At 35.0% G+C, this 24065-nt stretch overlaps 1 protein-coding gene across 1 annotated transcript; it reads left to right on the forward strand.

Annotated features, from left to right (window-relative positions):
* The first annotated feature begins 18174 nt into the window (after positions 1-18174).
* On the forward strand, positions 18175-20349 carry LOC115965576 (plasmodesmata-located protein 7-like). Its single transcript, XM_031084835.1, has 3 exons — positions 18175-18919; positions 19734-19847; positions 19997-20349. Exons 1-3 carry the CDS (start codon positions 18175-18177, stop codon positions 20002-20004), a joined length of 867 nt encoding a protein of 288 aa, XP_030940695.1. The 3' UTR covers positions 20005-20349.
* Positions 20350-24065: the final 3716 nt, after the last annotated feature.

Here is a 24065-nt window from a genome sequence, read left to right on the forward strand (position 1 = left end):
TGGGATGAAAGAAAGATATTAAGATGCACTTCTACCCTGAAAATGCCCGATACGAAGCTAAGGAAAAATGACGTTGCCCGAGCCTGCCTGCCTCCTTCAAACCTTCCTTCATTCAATGCTTGAACGCATGAAAGAAAGCTGTCAAGGCAAGATAGATTAGATGCCCACATCTCTCTAAGAAGAGATCCATTTGACAGGCTTTCAGGTCCAATCACCCGAGTGGTAGCAAGAAGATTTTGAACTAATGAACATGGCTTTTGAGCCCACTTCCGATCAGAGTCTTCGCCGTCTAGCTAGCCTTAGAGCTTCCTTGACACTTTACATTTGCTTTCTCTGACCCTAGGAAGGAGACCAAAACCTCTTGGTTGACCTGATCTACGACCAACCTCAACTTCTAACCTTGGCTATTGAGAAAGAACTGAACTTGTTTCAAGGAGAAATTGATCGTTATATTGGCGCTAATCCATTTACAAATGTTAAGTCTAATCGTTTTTTTTTTGGAGTTAACCTAGTTCTTTTACATCCATGCTCTACAAATTTATTGTTTGGGCCTTTAACGTTCAAACCCAATACGAATTTGGGATCGTTACAAATCAAGTCCTTACATATATTATATATTTAATAATTAAAAAAAAAACAGTTGTAGAATAGCACTTCCTCGATTCCTCCTACTAATACTAATTAAATATAATATATTATATAATTAATAATTTTTTTTTAAATAACCAGTTTTTCCTATCCCATATAAAAGCCAATTAGTTCACACAAATCCTAATAAATTACTATTGTTGTTTAGTCATTAGTGTTGTTTGCCTTTAAGGAGTTACATTGATACTAATCTTTAGCTTTTTTTTAAAATATTAATACTAATATTTTTTTCTACTCAATTTAATAATAATAATAATAAAAATTTATCAAACCCATGGGTTCAACCCGACCCATGTGGGTTGGATTGAGTTGGGTTGGACTTATGTGATGGGTTGGGTTGGGTTGAATTTTTTTTGACCCACCATGGTGGGTTGGGTAAAAAAATCCTCTCAACCCGACCCAACCCGACCCATACACACCCTTAACATAAAACGATTGGGCTCATCACTTGCCGTGACAGAACTTGTTGGGATGAAATTGAACCTGGTTAATTTAACCAATTATATAATGGTCCTATTCATTTAAGGATAAAAATTTGCTACAAAATTTGTTGTAGTTTAAGACTATAACATCACTCAATATCTTTTTATTGAATGAGGATTTTGACAAATCTACCATTAGATTACATTTTTTTTTTTTTTATATCTTTCATACTTGCAAAATTTCTCGAAGATAAAAAATCAATACCTATGTCATCAATCAACTGTTTAAATTTTAAATTTTTTGTAGTCTAAAATTATGCATAAAAAAATAAGTTTTTTTACTTTTATTTTTAATAGGCATGAAAAAATAAGTTTATGAATTTGATTATTTTATAAAAATATATTTTTGATTAAATCGTCATTAATTGAAAAAATAATATCAGATTAATTTTATTCATTAACATATCGGTTTTCTTATATTAATGACAATTCAGTTTCTTTTTGACAATTTAGTAACTTTATAAGGAAGACTTTTTGTTAGGAAAATTTTGTGTACATAAGTGGCTTATAGTTTTCAATTGTTTCAAACGTTGCCTTAATGGGATTAAAGTTATTGTCATCAACCATTGCGTACCCTTAGCGCGATGGTCACCCCATAGGTATAAGGGTACGCTTGGTACACTAAATGTAGATCACATTAGAAATAGTAATCTTTATTACTGAAAATAGAAAACATTGTAGTGGAATAACTATTACTATTTATAAGTTTGGTTGTTACATATGGAAAGCTTGTAAAAGATGATGTATAAGGAAACTTTATATTTTTGGAAATATATTAATTTTAAAACATATTATATGCACTAAGGAATAGCTATTACATCCATTTTAAAGAGAAATAATTATTCTTCAATTTAAAGAATAGTTATTCCAATGTAATAACTAATCTTTGTAATAAAGATGCAACTAAATGACCAAATTGCTATTACATATAAATAATTAATCCATTACAGGAGTTATTATAACATACCAAACATACCCTAAGTATTTGTGGCGTGTGGGGAGTATGGCCGATGTTCAAGTCTTCAAGAGGGAATTTCATACACATATACACTTATATTAGGATAGAGTAGAATTTCTATTTTGTATAAAGAAAGTGCTATTTTGAGAGTCTCATATTCTACAAGTGGTGTAGACTTGTAAGAATAATTAGCAAGGTGGCTGGGACCAGGGACGACATGGTAAATTATTCTCATGCTATGAGACTACTTTAAAGCATCATTGAGGTATTTCTTTCCACTATTCTCTAATTTTACGGTAAATTCTAATTTATGTGATACATTATTATTTCAATGTTAATTTGAATATTATTTATTTATCAAATATTGTTCATAGGAACTACAGATAGTAAATAAAATCTTATTGGCACAAAATTTGACATATGTATTAAGAGTGTACAAAATATGCAATTTAATAATTAGATTTTCAAAATATGTAACAATGCTAATTTTTTAAAAGGAAATTATAGCCTTCGGCTGCAACCGATTTTGCAACGAAACTTTATCCTTCATTTAGTTAAAGCACAATCACATTGCCAATCTAGAGTTTCATGCAGTGAAAAAATAAATTTGAACACAAACAATATGATCACAATGATGAAACCTTGATACGAAAAAAACTCCAATGGGTGGTTTAAAGACAACCACCAAAATTGAAGAATTCATCACTATGAAGATTGAAATTACAAGTACAAGAAATATATATGACCCGAAAGTACCCACCTACACTAAAACTTACTAAACTATCCTAGTGCAGCTCCTACCCTATTGGACTACTCTTCACGCGACTCGCGAGTCTCTTTGGTGCATGGATATCCAATCTGTGACTTATTTCACACAATCACACTTTGATTATTAAAGGCAATAGGTGCAGCAATCTTGAATGGAACACTCTAAACTTCACAACTCTGAAAACTCAGCTTGGTGCAAAAACTTAGGTGTAAAACATCGCAGCTGGTTCTTCGAATATTAAAATCTCTCTTTATGATGCCACTAGGTAGTAATCAAGGAAATTCTATTTCAGAGAGTAATAGCCACGTAGGCAAATATCAAGCCGATCCCGCTAAAATAGGTAATAGTCAACAATCACCGTTCTTTTTCCTTTTTATTTTTTATTTAGATAATTACAATATGCTGCAAACCATGTAGTTCGAACCTTTTTCCCCCTAGACTTGTGCATTGAGAAGTGCCAATTAAGTTATATTGGATTATTTAAACCCATGTATACTCAGATTATTTAACCTAATTAATTAACCAAGTTGTTACTTAGGTTTATTATTCAAATCTAGGTTAAACACAAACAATCATATCACTTCATGCGGAAAAGTAAAGAAGACAAGCAATATGATGACCTAGGAAAACCAATGAAACCATTTAGTTTCAAGGTAAAAAACTTGGGGATGATTTAACTTAACTATCCTCAAAACAACAAGTTCACTAAATAGAATAGAAGTTTTACAATAGATTTTTCCATAAATCTAAAACTACCTCTTGTAGTACTTACTCACGTGACCACACGCAGCTCCGAATTCATGAACTCTTCTATCTAAATTTGTCACACACAAACACCCCGTTTGTAACTCTGAGATCCCACTCAAAACTTTAGATCATCAACAGTTGTTGATCTTGTATGCAGTAACTTATCTCCACCAGTTCTTGTATATGGATCTTCTTTCCGATAGATATTAGTTGAGTTAGAAGGTTACAAAACCTCTCAAATCTCACAAAAGTAACTCACAAGACTTCGTATAACTTCTGAAATGTGATTTTGGGTTTTCCTTTTATACCTAACAGTGTTGGACTCAAACCTTAAGCGTTTCACAAGCTTTCAAGCTTGATTTAAATACTGCAGAAATCAACTTTCAATTAGTCGAGCTTGTCTCTTGATCGATTGAGCAAGGAAATTTATGAATTCTTCTTTCTATAGCTTGATTGTTCTTGAATCTTGACTTAAACCATCTTGAGCAATGTCTAAAACTTGTTCTAAGGCATGAATATCTTAACCTAGACATGTTTTTGTTATCGGTTTGTCAACATACATAAAATTAGAACCTAAACATTTAATCCTAAATATGTAGAATCTAAAAAGTTACAATGCTCTTGACAATTATCACCATTCTTGGCTACATATAAGGACGCAATCATGCAATTGTACACAGGCAAATATCATGACTTTAGTCATGGCTTGTGAATACTACCACATTTTTCTCAATTTAATAGCTCTCTTGGGTGCTTCCTAATGTATGCCCATCCTACATATGGGCTAGAGAGTACACCATAAACCTCATGTCAAGGTGGATAAAAGAGTTTTCAATTGGTTATAGGTTCGAAACTAACTTCGAACCACATTCACAAAGGAACTACTAGCCTAGATTGAATTTAGAATTAGAATATTGTCTTGGGAAGGTATTAGCCTATTAGGCATCTGTTAGGAACCCATGGGTAGAACTCTCCTTTGAAAACTAGTTTGCAAGGGGAAGGTGCCCAAGAGTTTAAACACGTGGTTAAGCTTCTACTTAATACATGTGGGACACTAGGGTTATAACATACCACCACGTTTCGCAGCTGACGTCCATGACGGCTCACTTTAGCAACACTGGCCAAATGGTAACCCTTTCTCTTTTGGTAGCTCCACTCACCTATCAGTTATTTTAATTTAGCATTTAGGTCGCCCCCTCCGGGATCCGACCACAAAACCACAACTCATTTGATCCCATAATCAATGAGCTACACCCAATTACTTGAGGTGGTGTTGACTCTAATACCAAATGTTAGGAATCCATGTGTAGAACTCATCCTTGAAAACCGGGTTGCAAGGGGAGAGTGCCCAAGAGCTTATAAACACATGGTTCAACTTATACTTCAAGCTTGCCTACCTACATTGTTAACCTTCACTCGTAACTAGGCCATATTAAAAGAAAAATTACAAATGAATCTGACCTTTATTAAATACACAAACAAGGAAAATGTTCAACTATCAACTAACATAAAATGGAAGGATTTCAAATTTAAAATCCTCCCTTAGGCTTCCTAAGGGTTTGACTTTTCCTTTTTTTGTTTTGATTTGTGTCTCTTTTTCATGGCTAAAGACGTAATAAAAGTCCTGGAGAAGATGAAGTTGACGTTGGAGGAAGAAGAAGTAATATTGATCTCGGACGAAGGCAGGAAGGAAGAACTTGAAAGCTGTCATCTGAGTTTGATCGGCAAGTTTCTCACATGCAAGCCTTTCAACAAACGGGCTGCTCAGACAACGTTGAGGCGAGCCTGGGGTCTGGAGGGTTCAGTTCAGATAGTAGAAGTAGGGTCCAATCTTTTTCAATTCAAGTTCATTAGAGAGTTTGACATGGACCGTGTGCTAAAAGGAGGACCTTGGTCTTTTGACAACCAAGTGCTCTTGTTGAGAAGGTGGCAACCCGGCATGACAGCGGCGAACGTCACGTTTGACTCGGTGGCTCTTTGGGTTCAGATTTGGGGTGCGCCATTCGATATGTTGTCTCCTAAGGTGGCGGAAGAGATAGGTGGTCGCTTGGGAAAGGTGGAGGAAGTAGAGAAGAGGCAAAAACTGGATGCACAAAGCTTCTTCATGAGGGTCAAGGTTGCTGTCCCAACGTCAAAACCTCTACGGCGCGGTGGTTTCATCGGCGGTTCGGACGGAAAGAGATCATGGGTTACGTATAAGTATGAGCGTCTCCCCTTATTCTGCCACTTCTGTGGACTTTTGGGACATGACTTAAAACACTGTGCAGAACATTTTGCAAGGTGTAAGTATGGAGGAGAGGTGGTATACCAGTACGGGGAGTGGCTAAAAGCTGCTGGTGGCCGTTCTAGATCTCCGCCAAGGATGGGTCCGGCCAAGAATCACCATCCGAATACTGTAAATCCGACTGAGGCTCAGACCGATAATAGTAGCAGTCCGGTGAGGCGGTCGGCGGAGGAGGTGACAAAAGGTTCTAACGTTACAGCTGGTATTTTGCACGTAAACGGAAAGGACGGAACTGCAGGGATTGTTCCGGGATTGGCGGATGCTGCTTCCGTAACAAATGGAACATCTAAGGAAAGTTTGGAGCCGTTTCCAGCGGTTACCAAGCCTGAGGAATCAAATTTAAATAAGGAGAGTAAATCCCCTATTAATGAGCCACAACACGTGGAGGTCAATGGGTCTGAATTTACTGTGGGCCGCGTGGAGGGGAAGGAACTTGATGGGCCTCAAGGTGTTAAGTCGAAGCCCACTTGGACAAGACTTGCAAGGATGGAGTGTGGGCCGAGCTTAGTAAAAACAGAAAATAGGCCACATACGTTGGGGAAAAGAGGTATCCAGGAAGCTGAAATAGAAGTTGATAATGAGTCTGAAGGTCAGCTGGGTAAACGTGGTCGACGTTCTGCAGATTTTCAAACGATTGAAGCGGCGGGGGTGCAGGAGCACTCTTGCCGAGCAAAATGAGACTTTTAAGCTGGAACTGCCAAGGGCTTGGGAACTCTTGGACAGTTCGTAGCCTTCATAAGCTAGTGAAGGATCAAGCTCCCAATGCATGTTTCTTAATGGAGACACGCTTAGACAGAGAAGGTTATGAGAAACACTGTAGAGAACTTCCTTTCCAAAATAAGTTTATAGTTAAAAAGCCTAATGGTGGTGGTGGTCTAGCCCTTATTTGGAATACGGAGGTGAATATGGAAGTGATAAACTTTACGGATAATCATATCTTAGCTAGGGTGGTGGAAGATGACGGCTTTGCATGGATGTTGACGTGTTTTTATGGATGGCCAAAAGCAAGCCAAAAACCAAAATCATGGGCTTTGCTTAATCATTTGCGCTCATTTGTGGATGGACCATGGTGTTGTGTGGGCGACTTCAACGCTATACTACACTCCTCAGAGAAACAAAGTAAGTATCCTCCTCCTTATAAACAAATGGATGACTTTCGTAACGCACTGGATGTTTGTAGATTGGCAGATTTGGGTTTTGTTGGCTATCCCTTTACATGGAATAATAAAAGGCCAGGGCTAGAAAACACGTAGGAGAGATTGGATAGGGTGGTGGTCAACTCAAGTTGGAAGGATAAGTTTCAAGCGGTCTCAGTGATTCATTTATTTTCACATGCATCGGATCATCGACCTTTGTTGCTGCAAGCCAAAACAATTTTACGACACCGAGGTAGGAGTACAAGGAGTTTTAGGTTTGAAGAAGCTTGGTTATTGAAGACTGATTGTGAGGAGGTAATTAATGAGGCGTGGAGTTCAGTAGGCACTATGGAGCCAGGTTTACGCTGCATGAAGGAGAAAATTAGCAGGTGTGGATCAGTACTCCAGGCATGGGGGGCATCTGACAATAATCCAAGTGAGAAGGAAATCAAGAAACTCCAAAAAAGGGTGGAAGATTTAAGCATGGCTGAACCGACAATGGCAAACAAGGATGAGTTTTTGGCAGCAAGCAAGACATTGGATGAGTTGCTTCTCAAACAGGAAGTGTACTGGGCCCAACGGTCTAGAGTATCGTGGTTGAAGCATGGGGACAAGAACACTAAGTTTTTCCATTCAAAAGCTTCTCAAAGGCGGAAGAGAAACTTCATTCATGGGGTTAGAGATCAACACAATAACTGGGTGGAAGAACCTGAAGAAGTGGCTGGTGTGGCAGTAGAGTATTTTAAGAGTATTTTTCAGACGGGTACATGTCAAAGAATGGAGGAATGTCTTAGTGCAGTTCAACATAAGGTGACTTCAGCAATGCAGGATATATTGTCCTGTGACTATAGCAAGGAGGAAATCAAAGATGCATTGTTCCAAATGGGACCAACAAAGGCGCCTGGACCTGATGGTATGAATGCCCTTTTTTACCAAAAATATTGGCACATTGTTGGAGATGATGTGACTGCTGCTGTACTTGATTTTCTAAATTCTGGTAACATGCTTCCTGAAATTAATTATACTCATATTGTTCTTATTCCTAAAGTGAAGTCTCCTGAGAAAATATCTGACTTTAGACCTATTAGCCTTTGTAATGTAATTTATAAAATTATTTCTAAAGTGATGGCTAACAGATTGAAACAGATTCTCCCTCAGTTGATTGCTCCTACCCAAAGTGCTTTTGTTCCAGGCAGACTTATCACTGATAATGTATTAGTGGCATACGAAACCTTGCATGCTATGCACTGCAGAAAATCAGGCAAAAAGGGATCTCTAGCTTTGAAGCTGGATGTAAGTAAGGCTTATGATAGGGTTGAATGGGAATTTTTGGAAGGAATAATGACCAGATTGGGATTTCCTATGACCTGGATTGAGAGGGTGATGTGCTGTGTTTCTACTCCCTCATTCTTAGTTTGTATTAATGGTAAAGCTTATGGGAATATTATGCCTTCAAGAGGACTTCGCCAGAGCGACCCATTATCACCTTATTTATTTTTGCTTTGTGCTGAGGGATTCACAGCTTTGCTGACTAAAGCAGAAATTGAGGGGAGGCTGACTGGGGTTGTGGTTTGTAGAAAAGCACCTCGCATTTCTCATTTATTATTTGCAGATGACTCATTGCTTTTTTGTCAGGCATCTCAGGAGGAAGTGCAAAGTACCACAGATACTCTACAGTTATATGCAGACTCTTCCGGCCAATGTATTAATTTTGAAAAGTCTTCCATGTATTTCAGCAGCAACACGACGAATGGGCAGAGAGAAATCTTAAAACACTTGTTGGGGGTGAAGGAGGTGGATAAATTTGAAACCTATCTTGGGCTGCCTACGCTTATTGGTCAATCAAAATACCAAGCTTTTTCCTTCTTGAAGGATAGAGTTTTGAAAAAGCTACAAGGATGGAAAGGGAGAATGCTTTCACGAGCGGGCAAAGAAGTTTTAATTAAAGCTGTGGCTCAGTCAATCCCAACATATACTATGGGGGTGTTTTTGCTCCCGGCTAAGCTTTGCCATGAACTTAATGCCTTGTGTGCAAGGTTTTGGTGGGGTCAAACCGGAGACAAAAGAAAGGTTCATTGGAAAAATTGGGAGGCATTATGTCTGCCCAAAAAAGATGGTGGTATGGGTTTTCGCGACTTGAAAGATTTCAATTTGGCGATGCTTGCCAAGCAAGGGTGGAGGCTGATTCAAAAAAAGGACACATTGCTATACAGGTGTTTCAAAGCACGTTATTTTCCACAGTCCAGTTTTCTTGAGGCCTCGGATGTTCCTAACAACTCCTATGTGTGGAAGAGCTTAATGGCAGCACAGTCTATTTTGAAGCGGGGTTGTTGTTGGAGAGTGGGAGACGATACGGCCATTCGGGTTACTTATGATAAGTGGATTCCGAATCAAGTCACAAACCGAGTACTGCACCCACCAGTGGAAGAGGAATGGGAGTGGCGGGTTTCGGACCTCATTGATTGGAGAACAAATTCCTGGGACCGAGAGATGGTAGTGTCTAAATTTCAGAGGTCTGATGCAGCAGCTATCCTTCAAATCCCCTTAAGCCGTAGACAAGTCCCTGATACTATCTTCTGGCTCTACACAAAGAGTGGTGAGTATTCAGTGAAATCTGGATATCACACTGCGAGGTTGCTTTCAAAACAAGAAGCAGAGAAGGGGGAGATTTTAGGGGAGGTGATTGGTGGTCCGGTCTGGGCAAGGTTGTGGAAGCTCAAGATCCCAAACAAAATTAAAGTGTTTGGTTGGCGTGCCTGCCAGGAGATTCTGCCTACACGTGAGAATTTGGCTCGAAGAAGGATTATTGAGAATGCAAGATGTGGGGTCTGTTTATCGGCCACTGAAACAGAGTACCATGCTTTGTGGGAATGCGGACTAGCCCAAGATGTTTGGGCTGGTTGCACAAGAGGTTTGCAAAAGGGCAGGATTGGTCACGTGGATATGCTACATTTGGTGGAAGAAATGCAAGGTAGAATGTCCAAGGAGGAGCTGGAATTGTTTTGGGTCCAAAGTTGGTTGATTTGGAACCAACGTAACACCTTAATGCATGGAGGAGTCATCCAAGACCCGGGCAGACTGAACCAACGTGCTATAGACTATCTGGAGGAGTTTAGGATGGCACAGGTACAGCTCGGTTTCTCGGGAACAGTTGGTTCAGTTGAGGCATGGCGACCTCCAATGGGTTCGCTCTACAAAGTGAACTTCGATGCCGCGGTGTTTACCAATTCAAACTCTTCAGGTTTTGGGGTGGTTATACGAAATAATTTGGGGGAGATATTGGCTGCTTTGTCTGCCAAAGGACCTGCTGTTGGGGATAGCGAAGAGGCTGAGGTACTTGCATGTCGAAGAGCTCTGGAGTTTGCAGTTGATACGGGATTTGCGGAGCTTGAGATTGAAGGTGATAATGTTACTGTGATGAGATCTTTGGCTACTTCAAGTGCTGTCCACTCTAGGCTAGGAAATATTTATGCAAACATTCATGTATTAGCAACAGGGTGTCGGTGTCTGTCCTTTCTTTGGGTCAATCGTAGTGCAAATCATGTGGCCCACTCCTTAGCTAAGTATGCTAGTTTGATAGAGGAGGATGTCTATTGGATGGAGGAGTCTCCACCTCCAGCTCTTGAAGCATTGTACACAGATTCTATTCACTTGAATGATTAATAATATAGTTGGACCGGTTTCAAAAAAAAAAAAAATTAAATCAACATTTAATTGAAATATCAATCTCCTAATCACACAAAAATCCCTAAATCGTGAAAGCTTGATTTAAATAACATGATCAATCATTAATTTTCATATTCAAATAACCCAAATCGTGCAAATAATAAAGTTAAAAAGCATGTGACCTAATTAAAAAAAAAAAAGGAAAGACAGCAAAAAAATTCTTAGCATTCAATTACATTTAATTTTCCATGTAACAAAAAAAAGATCATATTAATATTAAAATTTCAATTTAAATTCAAATCCAAACTCAAACTCAAAATAAGTAAAAATTGTTGTCTTGATTATGCCTTATTGGCTGATTCTATCATGTGAAAGTGAAAAAGTCCAAAAATAAATCTTATGCATCAATTCTATTCTAAGTAAATTATCCTAGCATTTGATGAAATTAAAATCCATGCTATAATGACGAGATTTCAATATTCCAAAGATCTCCTAATTGGGGGATTTTATCCAAAGGCTACCGCTCTGTATGTTTCGGCAATAATATTTTATAGAAACTGAGTCATTTTTCAAAAAGTATTTTCTATAAAACTATCTCATTTTCCTATGTTTGGTAGTAACCTTAAATGAGTTGAAAAACAATTCTCTGAGTTCTCTTATTTAGCTTGCTGTGAGATAGTGGAAAACAATCTCTAAAAATAAGTCATACTTTTTATGTTGACCAAAAATAGTTTTTCTTTTACTCATTTTTTTTATGCTACCAAATACTAAAAAACACGAATAACTATCCTCACACAATGTTTTCCATCAAAACACACGGAGTGTACATAGTCAGAGGAATGAAACTTATTCAAATGTTATAGAAAAATCACATTTGTGAAAATAAATAAATGAATGAATATTGATTTCAAATTTTAGAATAGACAAAATCATAAAATCATGGAATTCAAATTTCAAATTGTGAATAAATATTTATTTCGAGAACATTGATTTTCGGGAATTTTGGACTTTAGAACAGAAAAGCCAAGGAATTAAATGAGAAATTTTTAATTCAAGAAATAAACAAAACTTTTGGTGTACGAGTTATAGAATAGGAGTATGTCATCTCAGTTCAAAAAAATTTCTGTAAAAAACATCTTTTTCATACAAAGAACCATTCCATTAATGAAACTTATTTCTTACTTTCTGAGATTTGAAAATATAAAAATAAAAGAGAAATGTTTTGTCTACATTATTTTTATAGCACTTTCATAAATAATCTTAAAAGCATCTCCAATAGCTTAGGTAAAAGAAAAATAATCTCTATAATAGATAATGAAACAAAAATAAATAAATAAAAATAGTCTCTAGCAGATTCTATAAATCACAATTTTTTTTTTTTTTTTTTTGCTCATGAACAGTAGCTTATCAAGTTTGATGAGCTACTGTACATTAGCAATTGGATTTTTTTTATTAAAATATTATATCATCTACTATTATATCAATTCTTTCTCTTTCTTCAGATTTCTTTTTTCTTTCATACTCTTTCTTCATTGCTTCTCACAGAACAAGTGAAAGGAGGCTCTGCCTTTATATTTTTTTCTTGGATTCTTGTTGTTGTCTTCTCAAATTCCAGCACTGTGAGATCATTGATGTCAACCAACAAAATCAAACAACAGAAAGAAAAAAAAATTATTCTCTCCTCTTGTTCTTTTTCTACTACAAAGGGTGATATGCAAAGGAAGAATAAAAAAAGAATGAAGAAATAATTTGAAATGAGATAGAGAATGGATAAAGAATCTGTTGGAGAGGCAGTTTTCCTCTTCAAAAAAAAAAAAAAAAAAGAATCTGTTGGAAAATATATTTGAAAAAGTGGGTAGCTAGAAGGTAAAAGTCACTGTTCATTCTTCACACAGTACAAAAATTTAAAAAATCTGCTGAAGATGCTCTTAAATAATATATTGTTACAAATTTTCATTAGTGGACAAAAAAGTAATTATAGTGGTATACCAACTTACCATTTATGATGTTTTATGAAAGTATTATGAAAATATTATGAACATAGTATTTTTCAAATGAAAATGTTACAGAAGGGCTTTATCTATAAGAGAAGATATTTTTCATTGAATTATGGAAGAATTGGAATTTATTCTACTTGCTATTTTCTCCACCCTATGTATATAAAAGATGATTTTTCCTAAGCTCTCGTTTGGGAGGAGGGAATGAAATGTAATGGAAAGGAATGAAGATAATTATTTTAGAATATTCTTTTTTTTTCCCTTGTTTGGGAGTTTTAATAAAGCGAATGGAAAATCAATTCACTTATTTGGAAGTTTAAGTAGAAGGGAATATAATGAGTAAAAGGGAACACTCATTCCTCTCTATTCCCTTGAAACCTCAAATTTTCAGTCCCCTCGAAATTAGGAGGAATTTGAGGGAAAAAAATTAGATTTAATGAATTTTTTATTAAAATTCCCAAAATACCCCTATATATTCAATCCTTTATTTTAAAATAGAAGTCTAATAATAACATTGTCACAAAATAATTCCATTAATTTGCCTCTATGTTATTCCCAAATAAGATTATTTACATTCCATTCATTTGCATTAATTTCCATTCCTTTATTTTAAAATATCCAAATAAGATTACTTAATTTCATTCCATTCATTTCTCTTACTTAAATACATTTCATTCAATTCTATTCACATTTCAATTCCTTTATAATCATTCCATTTTATTTCCTTATGAACTCCCAAACAAAGCCTAAGGGTCTAAGCTCTAAGTTCTTATTTATAGAGTCAGAGAACCCTTTAGGTTTGGCTTGGTGGAATAAGATCTTGGCGTTGGATGGATAAATGAGAAAAAAGACTTGAAAAATTAGGGTTTCCGTTAAAATCTGGTGTACATTGTCCCCATGCTAGTGTATGCCAACATGAAAGTGGAGTATGCGGTATGCCACTTCAAGCCAGAGCAACTCTCCAAGTTTTATAATAAAAAAAATTTATGTTTATTTCCTTTTTTTTTTATCAAGTTGTGAAGCCTTCTCATTTGTGGATGTGAGGATTATTCCTTGAAAAGATTAACAACTTAAGTTTATTAAGCACTATTATCGTCAAATAAGAAATTTAGGGTCTGATTCCCTCCACACTAAAAACTAATTAGTGTCTTAATCTAATGATAAAAAAGTAATCATTAGAAGTGGATGCTGTATGTTAAAAACTATCTCTAAAATATATATATATATATATATATATATATTAAGCAACATGAAATAAGATGTCTACTGCTTGTAACAACTTTAATCATCTCCCTAAATCAGCTGATTTAATGTACTTTATTATTTCCTTAAATCAAGGGATCTATGGTGCATTATACATTGTAAATAAATAGAGAGTAAGCTCATTGGTCGTGTATTTGCAATTTCTTCAATCCGTAGGTTGCATTCCCTATGCCAATGCAAAATACATATGTAGTAGAGTTTAGATATTATCAAACCTAACAATTATGTGAGGTTGTAATCAAATTACAATAAAACTTACTTTTACTTTAAACAGTTTCATATTCGAATCCCCAAAGATTACAAAATCAAATTCAGGCCAAGTCCAAAGGACCAAATAAATTCCCCCCTTCACCCAAATAAAAAGGGGGAAAGTCCGGCCAGCTGCAAAATAAGAATACTAATTAAATTCATGATGTATTTATAAGAAACCAAAAGAAGTCACCATACTTTGGATAATGGAGATATACAAAGTAGCAGAATGATCCAAAAATGCTACCCCAAAATTCACATATAGAGGTTATACACATTAAAGGCTACATACAAAAGAAAGGGACCATCCTTGTAGCTGCTGAGTACTGTTCTGGGGGACCATTTGGTATGGTACTACTAGTCAATAATAGAAATATTGATTATCGGGAAAGAAACTATAGAGAAATCATTTAGCTTCCTTGTAATGATATCAATTGTAATTTCCTTGTAGGAGTTCAAATTTTCCCGTGAGTATACAATGGCCTGTAGGCCCGCATTGATTCTCTCCAAATTCACATGGTGCTCTAACATTCATGCATATGTCAAGTACAAAATATTCATTCTCTCTTTACATTCTCATGCTAGCCAAAAAAGTGTTAAGGCTATTAATGCTGATGAAACTAGCTAGGTTTCTAAATAGATTGAACCCAAACTCAAACGAATATTTAACATATTTCTCCTAATTTATGGAAGTCTAAAGTAGGATGAGGGAGCAGAAGTGCGATGGGCACAGTTGTTTGTGTGTCTTCATTCATAAAGTTTGTGCATGAAAGAAACACTACCAACAAACACATATATTAATTAAAAAGAAGCGCAATGCCTTTTTCTGCATAATTAACGTCTCATTCCTGTATGACTAGCAAAAGTAATAAAGAGAGAATAAATTTTCAAAACTTTCTGGCATCCATGATATGGCCCTCATTAGAGAGGACGTATCAATCAATGTGTTTTTGGCCTAATGAAACCTCTAGTGATTTCATTCTACTTGGAGTTTACTTAAATACATATATACGTTCTATGACATATATGTACAAGGTACAATGGAACATATCATTTTTTTAGCACCATGACAATCTATAAATGCCACGATGCCAATTAGTGTCAGATCCAACACTGTCTACACTCTTTTATATTATACCCGAATTCTTTAACTTGATGTAAAAAATGTGAATATATGCAGTGGCGGAGCCACACACAAAGCCCCGGGGGGGGGGGGGCGCCCAAAATTTTAAAAAATTAATTTATAGTATATATATTATTTATATGTAAAAAAATGTAGCATGTAAAAATTGAAGTTGACCCCCCCAAATTTTGAGTTATTTCAATGGTACTCTTAAAAGAAAAAGAAATTATATTAAAATCATATAATTTAAGAGGTTTAACAAATTAAACTATGTAGAAAATGATAAAGTTTTGTACATGTCTAATAAAAGAAATACATGACTTTTTTATATACTCATTAAAATTTTGAAAATGATAAATTCTCTTAGTAAATTAATTTATATACATGTGTGTGTGTAGAGGTTTGTCTTAACTAATATATTAGCATCACAACTTGGCCCCCCCAAACCAAAATTTCTGACTCCGCCCCTGAATATATGGTTTGAATGTGTGGGCATTGTGTGAAACATTTCTCGTCAAAGAAAGTGAAAAAATATTTTTTTTTTCTTTACTATATAACATCTTGTATATGTATGGAAATTTCCTTGAAATAGGAGAAGATTAGCAAAGAAATTAAAATGGCTGTAGTTAGTGTCGTGAGATAAGTTGTCTTAATTGTTCGTTTGAGATCTGTTTATTTTGTTGAAATTAAAAACTTTTTACTAAAAGTACTATAGATAAAGGTAAAAGTTAGTTGAAATAATACAATTAAACCCATAAATAATACCAAAAAGTACAGTGTAATCCATAAATAGTAATAAAAATAAGTTAAATAATAAAATAAATTAACAAAAATAATTTATGCCAAATCCACGTTACATTCTCAACAAATAACGTTTTGGGCAGGCTTTATCTTTATCTTTATTCTTGTTTACTGACAAACTACTTTATCATCTCAGATTCTCAATTTTAAAGAAAGCTTACTTTAATTACTTTAAATTCATGCAAATCCATGCAATATGGGTCACCATTTCGAGAAATAGACGTTTTTAATTTAATTATTCCCCACAGGCGTCTAAACCATGCGAAACAGATCTATACACCCTCCTTTCCCTCGAAACAGATCTCTCTTTTTTCTTTTTCTTTTTCTTTTTTTTCTTCATTAGCCTATGCACAATTATTGGCAAAATTGGTTCTAAATTATTCAATGTTTATGTGCTAACAAGTAGAGTAAAAATAAAATAATTTGATTAATTTTGACCGTATGAAATTTCGAGGCCCATACCTGAAACCTAATGCTTTGTTGACATGGCTATATTATATTCTTTTAAAAAAAATTCAAAAGTCTAAAGAATTTTATTATAAAAAACTTAAAGATTGAAATGACGATTTTTTTTTTTTTGTTTATTTTTTATTTAATAATTAACATTTCAATTTATAAAATTACCTGTTTTCAATCATACTCTTCTTTTAGTGCATTTTTATTAATAATCTGACCATTAACGTTCGTCATATTTTAACAAATTCATATAAAAAAAATAACCCAAAAATGTTGAAGAGTACAAAATTTTCATTATTGTAAACTAAAAAAAAAAACATTCAATCATATTACTAACAAATAAAATGGATAATATGGTTTAACGATTAGTGTAAAATGGTCATCATAAAGTGACTGTCATTACTAAGGACGACCATCATTACTAAAGACGGTCGTCATTATTAAGTACAATCGTAAGCATACATTAATGTTCAAATATAAATTCATCACTTAAATGGCACAAGTGTAACGGACGTACAGTCTTTCCAGCCACCAGCTCATAACTGTTACAACTACCTCAAGTTGACTATTACATAGCCATTACAGAAAATTGAATGGGGAAGTTAAATGGCTATTAAATGAGCCATTTAACCCTCCATTTCAACCATAACTGATGGATAGCAATAACATGCTTGTTCATAGTTACAAACCGTCCATGTTAATGATGAATAAAAGTATTGACGAGCGTAAGTGTACTAGTTCCAGATAATATTTAATGTCCAAATGATAAATGAGCATGGAGCCATTACTGCCGTCCAATTATATGCATTTAATGGCTGTTACAGGCGTTAAAGGACTGAGGATAAATGGTCATTAGTAGGCCATAAATCCTCCAGCTGTGTTATAATGTTAGAGAGGCCAATAGATTGAGCATTCACTCACACAAAGGCTATAAAAAGCCAGGAGAGACAAGTAAATGATTCATGTTGAACACACTCACAAATTGCTTTACAGATTACTTATTTCTAAAGAGTTTAAATTAATTTAAGTATTGGAAGGTCCTTGCAGGCCCCAAACTGGTATCATTATCTACTTAGTGTTTTCTCTTACACCATATTTCCAAGTTGTCCATCGTACTAGCGAGGAACATATTGACGAGGCGAAATTGCGCTTTATTAGGGTTAATATATGAAGGTGTAATCAAACATAAAGAATTTAAATGAAAATTTTGAAATGTGAAAGACTCCAAATAAAGGGACTCTAAACATAAAAAAGCCAGAAGTGTATTATAAATTTAATCTATAATTTATGTATTAAACTTTGTATTATACCAAGAACACCAGCATCAATCCATCATTAACCATCAAAAGGACTCACTAATCATAGCTTTAAGTTCTACGTAAAGTGCTAATTACGTAACAAAGCAACAAAGCGATTGAATTGCCTTCCCCACCCAGAGTTCGTAGAAAAAAGAAAAAAAACACACACACACACACTCACTGACACTTTTTAAACCCACTTCGAAGTTTCTGGCAAGTTGAGCGTGGTTATAAACATATCCATCAAGCACTCTCTCTATATCTCTATCTAAAGAGAAACTACTCCAAAGTTCAAACATGGGAAGAAGAAGAAGCTCAAGCTCATCATTTCTATCACTCTTCATCTTCCTTGTCTCATTCACTTCTCTCCCCATTCCTTCTCTCTCTTCCGACACAGACACCTTTGTCTTCGGAGGATGCACTCAGCAAAAATACACACAAAACTCACCCTACGAATCCAACCTCAACTCCCTCCTCACCTCTCTTGTAAACTCAGCCACCTACAGTTCCTACAACAACTACACCATCACTGCCTCAACCCCACAAGACACACTCTACGGCCTTTACCAATGCCGTGGTGACCTTTCCATGCCTGACTGTGCAACTTGTGTGGCTCGCTCGGTCACCCAATTCGGCGTTTTGTGCCCCCAAACTTGCGGTGGAGCCGTACAGCTTCAAGGGTGTTATGTCAAGTACGATAATGCTACGTTTCTAGGTGTGGAGGACAAGACTGTGGTGTTGAAGAAATGTGGACCGTCGATTGGGTATGATGATGATGCTATGAGCCGTAGAGATGCGGTGTTGGGTGCTTTGGCTAGCTCTGGAGGGCCATATAGGGTTGGGGGGTCCGGTCAGGTACAAGGAGTGGCACAGTGTGTTGGGGATTTGAGCTCGGGTGAGTGTCAGGATTGTGTGTCTGAGGCCATCGGACGGTTGAAAAGCGATTGCGGTGGGGCTGTTTATGGTGATATGTTCTTGGCTAAGTGTTATGCAAGGTATCAGACTGGTAGTGCACACAGTATTTACTCCAAGGCTCATCATGGTAAGCTAGCCCATTTTACTACTTCTACTACCAAAATGTTTCCACTGATTTGGTTCACTGTTTCAATTCTTCTTGTAATGTGAGTATGTGACACTGTGAGCGAAGTAAAATCAATCTGTACACACATTGGGAAAATTACTGATAATCATGATGAATTTGTATATGTAAATCAATGGGGGCGATGCCTGTATAAACGAATGAATTATTGACAAATGTATTTTTACTTTTCAACAATTAAATGTGTATTACAACATCTATTATTCCTTAATTTGTGTCTTTAAGACACTCACGGTCATGAACAAATCAACATGGCTATGATTTTGTAAGATATTACAAAAAATGGCTTATCAAGCGTGGAAAATATCGTGGTCAATCCTTGGTTAGTTTGTGTTATTGGTAGCAATTGGAACTAGTCTATTTTTGTATAATCAAATTTGATTATCCAGTATTAGATTATTAGATTCTGAAATTTTCAGCCATGTTTTTTTTTTTTTTTTCATAAGAATTTTCAGCCATGTTGATTGTTGTGGCCAATCCTGGATTAATTTGTGTTATGGGTAGCAATTGAAATATTACCAAACTGAATCGGTCTGATTGTATGCTCAATTTTATTTGATTTTCCAGTATTAGAGTAATAGAATATTCTGAAATGTTCAGCCGTATATGTTGATTGGATCTGGGAAAAGGCCAAAAGTGTACAGCATTTTTCTTTAATAAAGAAACATAAAAATTTAAATATGTGGGGGAAAAAACCTAAGAATTTTCTAAGTTTTGTCAGTGAACTCCATTGTTTATAGGTTGTGGTTGTTTGCAGATAAATCGACTACTGACGGTGAGAAGACATTCGCAATAATAATTGGATTATTAACCGGAGTGGCTCTACTCATTATTTTCCTTACATTCATAAGAAAGGTGTTCGAGGGACCAGGTAATTAAATTCTTCACTTTCTTTTATGCCTTTAATTTAATATCTTCCTCATGTACTTTATTTCATTTCCATCTTAGAACTGGAAAAGCAGAAATCAGTGTTAATAAGTGTTAACTTTTGATTATTTGGCTGCTACTCTTTTCATGCAGGTAAATAAATTATATATTTATCAAAGTTATCGGCACTCAGCACTCAAATTCTCGACCTCTCCTCAAGTGTTTTGCTTTTTTAGACTCTGGCTCTTTTTGCTTCCTTTTTTTCCCCAATGATGCCTACTTTTCCTCTGCCTCTATCTTTTTCCTTTGTTCTTCTCTTGGATTTGCTTTATTTCTCACTCCAAAAGGAGGATTATAAGAAGGATTGAAAGACTTGTGATGGGGCACTTACTCGGAAAAAACCAAAGTTTAAAAGGGGATAAGAGGAGACTAAAAGATTCCACTTTCTTTTCCTATTGACAAAGCTGTTTTGTCTAAATATGAAAATGGCATATTCTTTATGTAAAGTTGCAGATGATGCTTCTTCTTTTTTTTTTTTTTGGTAATCAGATGATGTTTCTTCTTGATGTTGTATTCGTGTTATTAATTTTATTTACTTTTTTGTATCCTCATAATACAAGGATTTTATAAACCACTCAAAGCAAAATAATTCCTGGCCCCAAATGATATATATGCCAATTAACATTCCCAACCTAGAAATATGTGATTACATAATAATATTATATACTCTTATCTTAATTTCAAAGTTTTGACTGTTAGTCTTTTTTTTTTTTTTTTAGATTGTTGGTAAGAAAAAAGTATTACATGTGCATAAACATGTACTTAGAAACACTTGAACAAGCCAATATATATTACAAATCAATAACGTCTAAAAAAAATAATTAAAAAAAAAAAAAAAAAAAAAAAAAAACCCAAACTACTTATTGGTTTTATGCAAAGATATTGGATGCAAACAAATATTCAAAAAATATTTTTTATAAGAGATAGGTAGAGCCCATGCCACGCTGCTAGAGTTCACTAAAAAAAATATGTTCAAACATTAGCCCATGTCATCAACATTTAGCATGTTGTGCAATTTTAAATCAAATTAAATTTGGTTTAGATGCTTACTTGCATGCACCTGCTCTTGAAAATGGTTTAATGGTGGATTACCTTTAAAAATAAATAAATAAATAAAAAACAGATTTGTGTTACAATACTTGCTTCCTTGGATCAATCCATCAATCTTCCACTTGCTCAGTTAAGGAAATAGTGCTTGTCAATGCATTTGTCGTTGATTAAGGATGTATAACCTGACACGTTTGGCTTTTATGGATGGTATGCTCTTGAATGAATTTGTCAACTTTATATTTGTTTGTGTACTTTTTCTTTTTTTTTTCTTTTTTTTTCTTTTTACTTATGTAGAGCTTTTTTAAACCACAATTTTTGAAAGTATATGTATAATTTAGCCTACTTTTAACAAAATAACAATCAGCAAAAAGTTAAATAAGTCAAAGTCAAATGCAAACTATATCATATTAAGAATGAGATGATGAAATTAATGGATGATGTGCTGAAAGCCTGAAACTTCAATTGATGAAACATTTGGAGTTGATTAAAGAGGTGGCCATTTTATGGACACTCAGTGTTTTGGATTTTGATGGAAGGTACTTGGGATTTAATCTAATGAGGAAGGAATGAATGGAAGATGGACAAATGGTGTTTTTCTTGTCTCTAGTCGTCCTCCCTAGGTTTTTTGAAATGAAAATTTATTTCTCTTTCACCAAAAATTTTAGATCCATTTTTAGGCGGTATCAATTGTTTTGGATGCATGCAATATCACACACACATGCAGATCCTATAGGCAAATGAGATGAGTTGTCATCATGGTCTAACCGTGAAAAAACAATGTTGGATTGACACAAATATGATGCCATTGGAATGATCAAAAGCTTCAATATGGCGAGTTCCAACATACAAAAATTTCACACAAGCCCAGATAACTCACAAGAAAATGAAAAAGGGGATTTTGGAACAAAATATGTGCCAATAACTTCCCCATTCTAAATCGTTAAGATTCAGCATTGGTATCTTGAGAAAATTGGTGTTCAAACTTTATGGTGATACTTGATTCTCAAAAAAAAAAAAAAAAAATGGTGATACGTTGTTTGAGCCAAATTGAGGTTGGTAAGGCCAAGAGTCAAGTCTGTGAAAGTGGAAAAAATCGTGGAAAAATCCAAGTTTTACACAAAATCAGCTTGGTCCGCTTACTTGCTTTAAACTATTTCACCGGATTTTCACTTATTTTCCGAATACCAATCAAGCAAAATGATAATAAATCATTTTGAAAAATTGACTAAACCACCCGATATCCCACCTGAATTGACAGTTCTAATTCTCGATCAAAATTGCATAAACTTGGTACCATTTGAAAGTAGCTAGCCAACACAAACTTTCCAACGAGACTGTTGGATTATAGATTGACCCCAATTAGTTAATTCAATTATCCAAGTTGATCAATTATGTCAAATTACATGCAATATCATGAACGCAACAGAAATCACAATTCTAATCTAGAGTGCAACGGAAATAAATTTGACAGAGTGATTTGTTGATTCATAGGGAAAACCTTATCAAGGCAAAAACCCCACTGAATGAATTTCAAGTCACTACTCTTAAGAATCCACTAATCAAGAATTAAGTGATTACTAGTACAAAGAATCTTACCACTACCCGACCTATCCCAAAGTACCTACCTGCAGTAGAATCCTTATGCTAATTTCCAATTAGACTTGATTTTGTAGAGACTTTTTCAATTTCACAAATCTCTAATCTGTGACTAACTCTCAGTAACTTGAAGTTTGTTATTGGATGCAAAGTTCTTTACTACACACTTGTAGAAGAGAAAACAACTTGGTCACCTAAGGTGCATAAGTGAGCAATAACTTCACAAGAAGCATATAGATTTTCTATATGAGTCTCTGTGTATGATGACGGTTGAAAAATAAAGCTTTTATATCATCTGATATGTTAGAAAATGAAACCCTAGAAAGCCAAGTCATCATGGACTGAAAAACAGATCCAAAAATTCGAGATCTGTGAAGTTCGATAGATTGAGATATATCAAGGTTCATTAATTCTCAATAGAAGCAGGTATTGAGCTAGGTGTTGAGCCACCAGTTTTCAGCTTTTCACACTTATTTCTTTGTGCTGTAATACTACCATTTGTAAAATCTTTTCAAAATACTTCATAATATTCTCGAATCCACTTAGAACTACCCAAATTCAAGTAAAATACATTTTGTTATAGGATACGTCAAGTACATAAAAATATAATCCTAAACAAACACCAAGACACCCAAACTAGAGGTTGGAAAGGCCATCAACTAATGCTAAAAAGGGAGTTCTGTCAACAATATTTTGACCAGCCTCTTCTTCTTTAGTAAATAATAATGCAATCCAGCATTTAGTGGATTACATGCTGGCATAATGAGACACGAAAATTGCTTGTTTTCTCTCTAAAAGCAAGAACCACACAGTATATGCTCTTACCGATTATTAGAGCTTTTAGTAATGAATATGACCTAAAGTGGAAAAACTTAACGCAGCAACGTTTAGATAGAATTAATTTCATACCACAAAGCACTTGACAAATCATCGAATGGGAACAAGTTCAGTTGTTTATACCAATTATGGTTGCGACTTGCGAGGCCAAACCTTTTATGCTAGACTGAGTATATACAATTCAGCAACCCTCCACCCCACATATAATAGAGTTGTATGGAATCAACCACTGGGATTGCTGAGCTTATTAGTTAAGGAACCACACACACAGAGAAAAAAATAAAAACGTAGCATGAAAGAGATTGTGGTCTTCCAGGAAAGGAACCAAAAAAAGGTATTCATTCAAAAAATAAAAGAACCAAGAGTCATTATTTATGCCCTGAAAGAAAGAAAAAGTCCTAATAAATTACAGCTAGTATAGACCAATATAACTTTATCTGTCGATAACCTTTCAATTTGATAACCAGTATATAATTGATATGCAAATGCACTGTTAAGCAATAAGGCCATCTTTTTCAAACATCCCATGATTGATACAAAGATATCAATAATGCTAATCTCTTTCGGTAGCTTTTGGTGTACATATTACAAAATGTGAAGCTCAGGATACCAACTTTAATTTCCCTTTAAACATTGTCAAGTCACATAAGCTTTATATATTTCAATCGAGAAAAGAACA

This window comes from Quercus lobata, chromosome 10, assembly GCF_001633185.2.
Source record: "Quercus lobata isolate SW786 chromosome 10, ValleyOak3.0 Primary Assembly, whole genome shotgun sequence".
NCBI lineage: Eukaryota > Viridiplantae > Streptophyta > Magnoliopsida > Fagales > Fagaceae > Quercus > Quercus lobata.

Bases quoted from the DNA above. Each gene is read 5' to 3' on its own strand.
- LOC115965576 (XM_031084835.1), top strand. From the start codon at position 18,175: ATGGGAAGAAGAAGAAGCTCAAGCTCATCATTTCTATCACTCTTCATC. The intron at 18,920-19,733 runs GTAAGCTAGCCC...GGTTGTTTGCAG, and splicing joins TTACTCCAAGGCTCATCATG to ATAAATCGACTACTGACGGT.